The 11163-nt window shown below is 38.9% G+C and overlaps 2 protein-coding genes and 1 long non-coding RNA gene across 3 annotated transcripts in view; 2 read left to right on the top strand and 1 right to left on the bottom strand.

The window, feature by feature from the left end:
- LOC144662800 (fibroblast growth factor receptor 1-A-like) overlaps window positions 1-11163 on the top strand; it is a 254321-nt gene that overhangs the window by 26242 nt on the left and 216916 nt on the right. The gene's annotated exons all lie outside the window — the stretch shown is intronic.
- LOC144662876 (uncharacterized) overlaps window positions 1-11163 on the bottom strand; it is a 96034-nt gene that overhangs the window by 70495 nt on the left and 14376 nt on the right. The window lies entirely within an intron of this gene.
- LOC144662827 (proto-oncogene tyrosine-protein kinase receptor Ret-like) lies at window positions 119-5136 on the top strand. The gene is made up of 9 exons (XM_078523779.1): window positions 119-474; window positions 803-913; window positions 1992-2182; window positions 2827-2949; window positions 3360-3430; window positions 3515-3555; window positions 4066-4162; window positions 4484-4583; window positions 4973-5136. The coding sequence occupies exons 1-9, from the start codon at window positions 246-248 to the stop codon at window positions 5036-5038; spliced, it is 1029 nt and encodes a 342-aa protein (XP_078379905.1). The 5' UTR covers window positions 119-245; the 3' UTR covers window positions 5039-5136.

The raw sequence follows: 11163 nt of genomic DNA, 5'->3' as shown, positions 1-11163 counted from the left end.
TAAATCATGAATGTGCGTTTTGAGCCTCACTGATATCGAAGGCGAAGTTCATGTATTTCTTGCACAAGTACAGTTTCTTTGTAAAATAACCTTACACACTCATGGTCACTCACTGTACAGAACGTTTATATAATATGTAGCTTGAAAAATATCTTGTATCGTTTTTTCAGAATGAAATAGCATTGGACGATGTTAAGCAAAGTCATCCTGTTCCAAGTAACTCCACTCAGCCTCGTTCAGAATACATGGACCTAACACAAACAACCACAGACAACTACGGAACTCAAAGTGCTACTCAAGGTGCCGAGTACGCGTCTCTTTATCCAACAACGCGTTCTTGGGAAGTTGCAAGGCAACACGTGACTATAGAAAAGATCATTTGTAAAGGTGCTTTTGGCCAGGTTGCCAAGGGAACGGCGAAAGAACTTCGAGGCAGGCCTGGGAAGACAACAGTAGCTGTTAAAATGCTCAAATGTAAGGCTTTGTTCTGTTGAATCGAATCACTAGGGCTAGAATCTTATTTGTATTTTTTTAAGTGTTCTACTGGGAATATTTCAGTGAAATCTATTTGACTGACTGTAACCGATTGCACTCGGTTTAAATGGTCGGTCGGTACTTATCAAAAATTAAAAGCTCGTTTTATGTGATTGTGCTGCTTGTTTTGTTTTCGGAAGTCACTAATAAAATAAATAAAGTTTGTTAAGGGAACAATGACGTTTAGATTGTACGGTGTACATCAGTAGAAATAACCACACAAGATATGAAACGTTATTACCTGATTTCAGTTTTGTTCCTTTTGCAGTTAATTCTCCCGAATCAGACAAAAGAGATTTGCTGAAAGAACTTGAGACGATGAAACAGCTCAAACCACATCCTTACGTCATCAAACTACTGGGATGTGTAACACAATCTGGTAAACTGTTTGAAACTGAAATACTTAGATGAAAAGTTCAAGCTTGATGGTAAATCCTGTCACAAACGACCATAAATTAGATGAAAATGAAGTCTAATTTATATGTAGTATATTAGTCCAAAGTGATTAAACTCAACGTTTCGCCCCATGCAGGCCTGATTTGCCTTTGAATTTGTGACCCTCCACGGGATTTTGTTCACTTTGGTGTTGACACGCGCACGACAAGCCTGCACGGTAAGACAAAAGAGACACGATTTAACACGGAACAACCGTGTCCAGTTAATCCCTCATTAAATTTGTTTTTTGTTTTTTAGAACACGATAAAAACAAAGGACTAGACAATCGTCCGTGTCAGTACTCGAAAACAAAAGCTATCGTGCGAATTAAGCACGCTTACCGTGCGAAAAACACACTCTTACCGTGCGAAAAATACACGGTAGCCGTGCGAAAAAACACACGATTACCGTGCGAATTACCGTGTCAAAGCACACTTACCGTGGAAAGGATGAGATATAATTCTGATTGGAATTTAAATAATTACCACCGGCATTTCGAATTTGATTTCGTCAAAAATAATGTTATGAGACATTCAGCTGTGTTCAAACTAAACACAATGAAAAGTAAAGTGTAAAGAACAAACACCTTCCGGACCGTGTCAAGCAACAAAACCTTCTCAAAACGTGTCAAGTAACACAGAAACTTACTTGTACCGCATCAAGCAACAAACCCTTTTCGTACCGTGTCAAGCAACACGGAAGTTTACTAGTACCGTGTCAAAAACAAAGCCTATCGCACCGTGTCAAGGAAACAAAGCTTTTCCGTGTCAAGCAAGTAAGAACAAAGACTACCAACACGGAACACGTTAGCTTTTGTTTTGCTTATTAGTTATGCGCATATCGGAGTTCTTGACACGCTAAGCGTGTCGTGTTATAACCGTGCGAACGTATCGTGCGCGTGTCAACACCAAAGTGACCCAATTCCCGTGGAGGGTCACATTTGTCATGTTTGTTGCCAGGGAGCATTCGTAAAGAGTTTAGCACGTAGAGAAGGTGAAGGTGTTTTCTTTCTACCTTTCCAGAGGAACTGCTGGTGTTAATCGAGTACGTTCCTTATGGGGATCTGCTGGGATACCTGAGAAAGAGCCGTGGATTAAACGACACTTATTACAAAGACCCGGATATCAAACCACAAACAAGTCTGACGTCACAACAGCTCATGAAGTTTGCTTGGCAAATCGCTGATGGCATGAGTTATCTGTCTTCCAAATCGGTAAGCTTAAGGATTTATTTCCCTGTCTTTTAACACCATTTATTGGCATTTACCAGCATGCGTAGACAAATCTATATGCGACAGATAGTTTGCAATGGAATTTATTAAGTTAATTGGACAGTTTGCACTGAATGCCAGATACCACAGCACTGCCGAATTACACCTTTTTTATATAAGAACGTCAAATTTTTGGCCGAGCCTGAGCGTTCTTTACTTTTTCGAAGACTTAAGCCTTTTTAGTTTTTAAATTATTAAAACAAAGTGGTATTGCAAAAATTCATTCCTAACCGAAAAATACATGTTCACGTCACCAATGAGTGATGACAATGTTGCAGTTTCAGGTCTAGATTCGGATAAAGATATACTTCTTTCGTACATTTAATTGTCCTTACAACAAATAGGAAAACCAAAATTCGTTCTTAGCCATGGCCAAATTTCAGGCTTGAGCACGTTCTTACGATGCTCTTAAAATTTGGCCTTGTTTCAGCCTCGACGTTTTTATAAAAAAATAAAGGTTCTTATATATACAAAAAAGTGTATCTTGCATATTGAGCAGTTATTTATTTTATTTTATTTTACACACTCCTGAATTGTTATTATCTATTGGAGTCAGATCTGACTGATTAGTATTCCGTTTTTAACAGATCATCCACCGAGACTTGGCAGCACGAAATGTGTTGGTTGGAGAAAGAGAAACGTGTAAGGTGACTGATTTTGGAATGGCCAGAGATGTACAACAGGAAAACATATATGAAAAAAAGACAAAGGTAAATATTGAAAAACAACACTTCCTTTAAATAATTATCTTTTCCTTGAAAAAGAGCTATTAAGAATTGACCTCTAACGTCTTGCGTCCGACGCTCCACGGTCTTGGGTACCTGAGACAACTTTTCCTTCCGAAGCAACTCTATCCGTAAAGCTGAGTCAAAGTTGACTCACTTATAACGTTTTTTAGATATTAAAAAATGCTCATTTATCGTCTTGATTTAGGTTTCATCGGTCGTGCGATCACTGTGGGCATAACCTAGTTTGTCTGTTAGTCCTTTAATATAAAAGTCTGCTTTGGAATCTTAAATTCCCTCTACCCTGCCTTCCCTTGCTTGCCTTAACAGGCAGAAAACTGTCTGCGTTTGCATGTTTGTTTTATGAAAACTGAGTTTTTCCTTATAACCTTAAGGGTCGTCTTCCAGTTAAGTGGACTGCTTATGAAGCGCTGTTGTATGGAACGTATACTACTAAAAGTGACATGTAAGTACATCCATTCACGACCACTTGTATGCATTTTGTTGAATAGTTTTCAGTTTACTAATTATCTATTCCATTTCTCCACAGATGGAGTTATGGAGTTGTCCTTTACGAGATTTTCACAATAGGTAAATTCTTATGTAGAATTCGACCGGCAAATTCCTGAAAAATAAAAATAAAAGATAAGAAATTTTTTCAGTTTATCTAAAGAATTACAGCAGCAGGAATGAATGTTTATGAAAGCTTATGAATGTTTATGAAAGCTGGTGAAATTAAACAGCAGCCGTACTCGTATGCCAACAGCCCAAAGGGTAGCCTCCTGCCCCGGGAGAGGATGTTGTTGTTGTACACAACTGTTTTGATTTTTTATAGATTTGTACTTTATTTTCACAATCTTAGTAGGGAGTACAGAATAGAAAATTTTGAAATTAATAAACGCTAGAAAAATGATATAGAGTTATAATAAGTAGCTTTCAATCAGGGAAAAGATCGCAAATCAAACAATATTTTTCATAATTATCTTTAACACTGTCGAGAATGTAGGTGGTATTCTGTTTTATGACTCATATGGTGTCAGAAAAGAGCGGACGTCCCGGTGCTTTCACTGATAAACTGATGAAATTGTTGCTCTTTTCCAGGTGGCTCACCATATCCACGAATGGATGGCAGGAAAATTGCGAACATGCTTCAGCAGGGATACAGGATGCCTAAACCACAACACGTGGATGATAAATTGTAAGTTCTTTCATTGAAAATCAAAGTACAAATGACTTTTCTTATCTAGAAAACAAATGGGCGATGATATGTTTATGGTCAGGCATCAAAGTCCTGGATCGACTAGTGGCATCCATCACTAAGTATCGTTTAAAATTGGAGTGTCTCGTGCAAAGTATTTTGATTTTTATTCATATCTTCCGTGATTTCCAAGAAGAGGAAACTGAAATTCTTCCCACTTCAAGCACTAATGATTGTCGTTTTGAACCATATCTTTGAAACATTAACATTTCTTGGAGACAAATAATTTAGCTCATTTGAATGCGTTCTTGTTTACCCCAGGTATCAGATAATGATGAAATGCTGGCAAAATGACCCTGATACAAGACCAACATTTACAGATTTGAAGAACCAGCTAAAAGATATGGAGAACCAACACAAGGTAGAAACGTTACCTTTAACTGGTTTCCTTGAGAAACGCCATAGAACTAGATGAAAACAAAACTCAACGTAACGGCTAAATCTAAAGTCAAATATCCACGATTTCCCTAACTCAGCCAGTTTGCACCCGCTAGGATATCGAAAACCGACAATGTGCTCTTAATAGTAGCCACTTTGAAGTAAGGTAGTCGCCACTTTGACGTTCTCGAGCTGACGTTAGCGTTAGCCAGCAGTCCTTCCTAAAGTGATAAACCACATTCCTTCCCTTACAACATTTTGGTCGATGGGGAATTTATGTGATTTGGCCTAACAATTGCGAATAGCGACCAAAGTCAGTGTTTAAGGTCAGTGCAACCAACAATTGATTTAACAATGTTCTTTCCTCTACAGCGGCTGATCAACATGAAAATGTACGACAAGCAGTTGTACGCAAACGTCGAGGACTTGGTTGTGTAAACGAGCGAAAGATCCACCGCAGTTCAAGCAAACATCTGTCGATTTTTTATTACTTTTATGTAGTTTTTCTAGTGGATTAAAAGACCTTTCAGCTTATAGCCTTTTTAGAAAAAAGGTCACAATAGAAAACCATAACTGATGCAAGTGTAAAAACTAGCTGTTCTTCAAGTGCATTTAACCTACTTTAAAATAAGTATCTTTTAATAACTGAGGTCATCGCATCAGTTACTGCATCAAGATTGCTTTTTCAACGGACTATTTACATTTTTTAAAAGAAATTTACCAAACGCTGTTTTTAAACTCTGTAGTTTTATAAGCTTGAATATAGCTATATATAATTTTTGTATGTAAATAGTTATGTTAAGTAACGTTTACTTCGTTTCAACAAGATAACTAGTTAAAACCATTGAGAAAGCATTCCCATTCAATAGCGTACGTACCACCTTTCAGTAAATCAGACTTTGCTTATCTATAGGTACAAATAACCACAAAACTACTGTAATTCAATGTTTTAACTGCACATGACAATGATTTTTATGGGTTTGCTTACACCTCCTTTGACATTACTACTCAGTTACAAGTATTCGGTCCACTTAACTCTGAAGAAGTGGAAACATTTAAGTATTAGCCATGCATCGTCATAAGTGAACAAGTTACAGACTAACGTTTATAACAGGCTTGGGTTATGTAATAGTCTCTAAATATTGATACATGGATAAGGTCAAATGTTTGTGACCAAATGTCATGCTATAAAATCCTGTTTGGTCAAAGTGGAAGCTGTAATGTCAGAGGGGAATATAAAGTTGTTGATATAAACAAGCTCAACACTCGTACGTCCCTGTTACTGTTGAACAAATCGTCACCAAAATGTATCAAAACTGACGCAAAATGTAATAAAGTTGTTAACGCAAACTATTATCACTTTTAACGCCAAATGTAATAAATTTCCTAACGCAAAATTTAACAACTTTAGAATATAACAAGAAACTTTAGCAGTTTATAACCGTGCGCGGTAAATGTTTGACCACCTCTTTCAGTTCTTTGGCTAGAAAGGCACGCCGCCACAAAGTAAAAAATCTTAAGAAAAGCAGTCACTTGAGAAACACAAAAGTCGTGTTTGCGTGAGTCACGAGGTGTACCTGAGATGAATTTTATTCATCGCGTCATCCGATTGCCCGGCCAAATAAATTCCTGCTTACGAATTCAAATATTTATTTTGTTCCACACACATGTAAATTAGGAGTTGTGGCACAAATTGTGACAACTCGCTCGGCTCGCCCGGGCTCGCCTCGCTCCTTGTCACAATTTGTGTCCACAACTCCTAATTTACATGTGTGTGCGGAACGCAAGACGCCTTTCTTACCCCTCTCGCGAAACGAGTTGCAAAAAAGGCGTTGGCGGCACCTCTAACGGCCCGCAGCAACAGAGAGCGCCACCTGTGTGCTAGATTTATTTTTCAATTGAACAAATATTTTTCTTTAGTATATGCAACAGATGGCTGCCGCAAGATATTCTTCAGAAGTTTTGCAAGCTAAGATGGAGGAAAACCTCCGTGAATTTCAAAGAAACCCCCAAAGAAATTTGTCTTTTTCACTCGCCCACACCGATTTTAACGAATGGCTTAGAGTATGGAAAATGGACATACCCGAAACTGACACAAACAACAAAGATCTTTTAATTTTTGCAAAAAAACACAAAAAAAAGTTTTATGATCTTTTGGAAAGCGAAATTGATGACTTACGAAGCTTAAAAGCAAGCTTTGGACTTGAAGTTAAATTTTCGATACAAAGAGACGGAGTTACGCAACACATGAACCACTATTTCAGTGAAAGAGAACCGCACGTGTTTTCAAAAAACACCAAAGAAGAAATCGAAAAAGAGTTTGTCAGATTTATCGAAAAAGCAAAGGGAGAAATTGAGGCTTGGTCAGAGAAGGGCTCGGGGTGGAAAATTGAAAGAATAGAAATGGCGTATATCAATGTCGCGCGTTATCAGCCATTGAGAGGGGGGAGTTATCTGCCTTTACCACCAAAATTGGCAAACAAAAAAGCAGTTATTAACGTGCAAAACAGGGATAACGAATGTTTGAAATGGGCTTTGAGAGCTGCATTATTTCCGCCAAGAGATGGGAAAAATCCGCAAAGAACAAGCAGATACCCAGTTGACGACGGAATAAACTACAATGGAATCGATTTTCCAACGCCTCTAAAGCAGATTGACAGGCTTGAGGCGCAAAACAACAACCTTGCAATAAATGTGTTTGGATGGGAAGACGACTGTGTGATACCTCTCAGAACAAGCAAAAAAGAAAATAGCATTTCCCGTATAAACCTTATGTTAATTGAGTCAGGATTAATTCAGCACTACTGTTTTGTAAAAAGAGTATGCGCTCTGCTTTACGATCAGACTAAATCACACAACAAAAAACACTTTTGCATGATGTGCTTGACCGGTTTTACAAGAGCAGACTTGCTCGAAAAGCACGAAAAATATTGCAATGGAGTTAACGGCAGGCCAACAAGAATCGAAATGCCGGAAGAGGGGAAAAACACTATTTCTTTTAAAAACTACCACAAACAAATGAAAGCGCCTTTTGTAATTTACGCCGACTTTGAGGCATTGTTAAGAAAGATGCAAGGATGTAAACGCGAAACGGCCGAGGAGCGCCAGAAAAGAAAAGACCTTGGTGAAGAAGTGAAAGACATGAAGCCGAGTTACACAGACAAAACAGAACAGCACGAGGCATGCGGATTTGCTTACACAGTTGTAAGGAGTGATGGTGAACACGAAAAAACATTTGTGTACAGAGGACAAAACGCCGTTGAAGTATTTTTGAACTGTCTTTTAAGTGAAGAAAGAAAAATAAGATATGAATTGTCAAAGCCAAAACCTCTTGTGATGACGGCAAAAGACTGGGTAAACTTCAAAAATGCAACCAATTGCCACATTTGCGAAGAAACGCTAATAAAACAAAACTTTTTGGACTCTTTGCCAGTTTGGATTGGAAACAAAAAGGAGCTTAATTACTTTGGGCAGATGCACAAAAAATGTTATTACAGAAAGGAAAAAGAGGAAAAAAACCTGGATACCGAAACCCACTATAAGCTAAAAAAGCTTGAAAAAGAAACACACAAATTAGCAGCGAAAAACCAAAAAAACTGCTTAGCGTGCCACAAGCCGCTTATCCAGCCGAACTACAAGGATGTGGTAAAAGACCATTGCCACATAACAGGCAAGTTTCGAGGAGCCGCACACAACATTTGTAACTTTATGATGCGAATAGATCCGAAAAAGGTTCAAATACCAGTTGCATTTCACAACCTGAGGGGTTATGATGAACACCATTTAATGCAGGCAATGTCAAAGATTTCAAAAGAGGCACAGAAAGAGGTAAAATGTGTCGCAAACAACATGGAAAAATACATCACATTTTCACTGGGGGGTTTAAGGTTTATTGACAGCTTGAACTTTTTACCTGGGAAGCTTGAAAAACTTGTAGAAGAGATACCAAAGGAGTCATTAAATATAACAAAGGATAACTTAGAATTTGAAGAAAGCGAAGAATGTTTTGAACTTCTTTGCAAAAAGGGAATCTATCCTTACGAATACATGGACTCATGGGGAAGATTTAAAGAAACAAGTTTGCCAGAAAAAGAAAAGTTTTACAGCAAACTTAACGACGAGCACATAACAGATAAAGAGTATGAACATGCGCAAAAAGTGTGGAAAACCTTTGGCTGCCAGACCCTGGGCGACTACCACGATTTGTACGTTAAGACAGACGTGACCCTGTTAGCCGACGTCTTTGAAAGCTTCCGAAAACTCGGTCTTGAGAAGTACGGGTTGGATCCCGCGAATTATTACACGACGCCAGGCCTTTCTTGGGACGCACTCTTGAAAAAGACAGGGGTGGAGCTTGAGTTACTTACAGACTATGAAATGCATCTTTTTGTCGAAAGGGGAATAAGAGGCGGAATTTCGATGGTAAGCAAGAGATATGCAAAGGCGAACAACCCTTATGTTGAGGGATTTGACCCGAGCCAGCCAAAAATATACATAACGTACCTCGATGCGAATAACCTTTACGGGTGGGCAATGAGCAAGCCGCTCCCAAAAAGTGGTTTCAGATGGAAAAAGGTTATGCCAACAGAAAAAGAAATAACGACAAAAAAAGAGTATGCAAAAGCTGGATGGATTTTAGAGGTGGACTTGGAATACCCGAAAGAGCTGCATGACGCCCACAACAGCTATCCATTAGCACCAGAGAAAAAGAAAATAAACAAAGAAATGTTTTCGCCTTACCAAAACAAAACAATAAAAAATCTTGATTTGCACCCGCCAGACACCGAAAAGCTTGTTTTAACTCTTGAAGACAAAACCAATTACGTCGTGCATTACCGAAACTTGCAGTTTTATCTAAAACAGGGAATGAAACTCAAAAAAGTGCACAGGGTCTTAGAGTTTGAACAAGAGGCGTGGATGGAGCCGTACATCCGGATGAACACAGAATTCCGAAAAGAAGCGAAAAGCGACTTTGAAAAGAACTTTTACAAGCTGATGAATAACTCAGTTTTTGGAAAAACAATGGAAAACCTGAGAAACCGTGTAGACATAAGAATAGTGCGCAGCGACGAAACAAAGAAAATAAGAAAATTAGTTGCAAGCCCATTGTATTCAAGACATGTAATGTTTTCAAACGATCTGGTTGGAATTGACATGCGAAAAAGTAAGCTTTTTCTTAATAAACCGGTCTACACAGGCATGACCATCCTTGACGTAAGCAAGTTATGTATGTACGATTTTTATTACAACCACCTGAAAAAAGAGTACGGGGAGCGTTGCGAGCTTTTGTATACAGACACAGACAGCCTTTTGCTTGAGATAGAAACAGAAGACGTTTACGCGGACATGGCAGAAAACATTGACAAGTACGACACAAGCGAATACCCCCCCGAGCATTTACTTTATTCTGACAAAAACAAGAAGGTGTTGGGCAAAATGAAGGATGAGTGCGCGGTTAAAGAAGACTGCAAGATTACAGGGAAAAAAAACATTCCTGTGCTTCACATTATTTCAGAGTGTGTTTGTTTGAGGCCAAAAATGTATTCAATAATGACAGAAGACAAAAAAAATATAAAAAAGGCAAAGGGGGTAAAAGGGTGTGTGACAAAGAAGAAAATAGAACATAAAAACTTCAAAGATACACTTTTTCAAAACAAGGAAAGCTTTCACGAAATGCACATGCTAAGAAGCTACGCCCACGAGATGTATTCGATAGTGGTAAACAAAAAATCGCTGTCGCCTTTTGACTCAAAGCGATGGATAGCGGATGATGGGATACATACAAATGCTTACGGGTATAAGTTTTGCGAAACAAAGCCGACATAAACAGAACGTTTATAGCTTTTTTGAGCCCAAGGGGCTCAAGCACTAAGTGCTTGGTGGTAACTGTGTATTTGGTGGAATAATAAGCAATTCTTCACGCACGAAGCCGCGCTTTGGACCATCGTGCAAGTAATAAAGAACTGGCTGATTAGGTTTAGTAACAGACCTTTCAATGCTGTAGACTTTTAATGACCAAATCGGATCTGTAGCCCTTTTTACGCCGCCTTCCAGCTCGCCAGGTTGGTAGAGATAGCGCACATTAACGAGAGAGGGGAGTTTTTTTTCTTTCTTGCCAACAGGTCTTGTATATTTTGAGGACGGTTTTGACGAAACAGCCTTTTCTTTGATTGCAGCAGCAGGTTTCTTGCCAGTAAGACTGGTTACTTCGTTGTTCAGAGCGGTAACAACTTCGGGAAGCCTTTTTACCCACGCTGTCGACCGCTGGCCAGATGGCAGGTTCATCTCGACACCGTACTGATAACCAAACAGGCGCCCTGCCAGTGTTTGATTAAAACGTTCAACAATAGCTTGATCTCTGTGGATATTAACACGCCCGCGTCTAATATAGGTTTTGTGATTTTCCATTTCTTTAGTAACAGCTCCCATGAATTCGCGACCAGGGTCAACTTGAAGCATCTGTGGCCATTTTAGTGCACTTCGCCTGTAAATTGTCTGAAAACCTTTTGCAACCTCAGTTGAATCTTTGGAGGTCAAAGGCTCGGCCTCTTTGAATCGGCTGG

Source organism: Oculina patagonica, chromosome 8 (assembly GCF_052425735.1).
Source record: "Oculina patagonica isolate OP01 chromosome 8, crgOcupat, whole genome shotgun sequence".
In the NCBI taxonomy this organism is placed as follows: Eukaryota; Metazoa; Cnidaria; class Anthozoa; order Scleractinia; family Oculinidae; genus Oculina; species Oculina patagonica.
Note: the sequence above shows the minus strand (reverse complement) of the source record. Positions and strands in the feature narration are given on the sequence as shown.

Excerpts from the sequence above, each read along its gene's own strand:
- LOC144662827 (XM_078523779.1), top strand. The coding sequence starts at position 246 with ATGGACCTAACACAAACAACCACAGACAACTACGGAACTCAAAGTGCT. Across the intron at positions 4,163-4,483 it reads CAACACGTGGATGATAAATT|GTATCAGATAATGATGAAAT; the intron begins GTAAGTTCTTTC and ends TGTTTACCCCAG. Across the intron at positions 4,584-4,972 it reads ATATGGAGAACCAACACAAG|CGGCTGATCAACATGAAAAT; the intron begins GTAGAAACGTTA and ends TTTCCTCTACAG.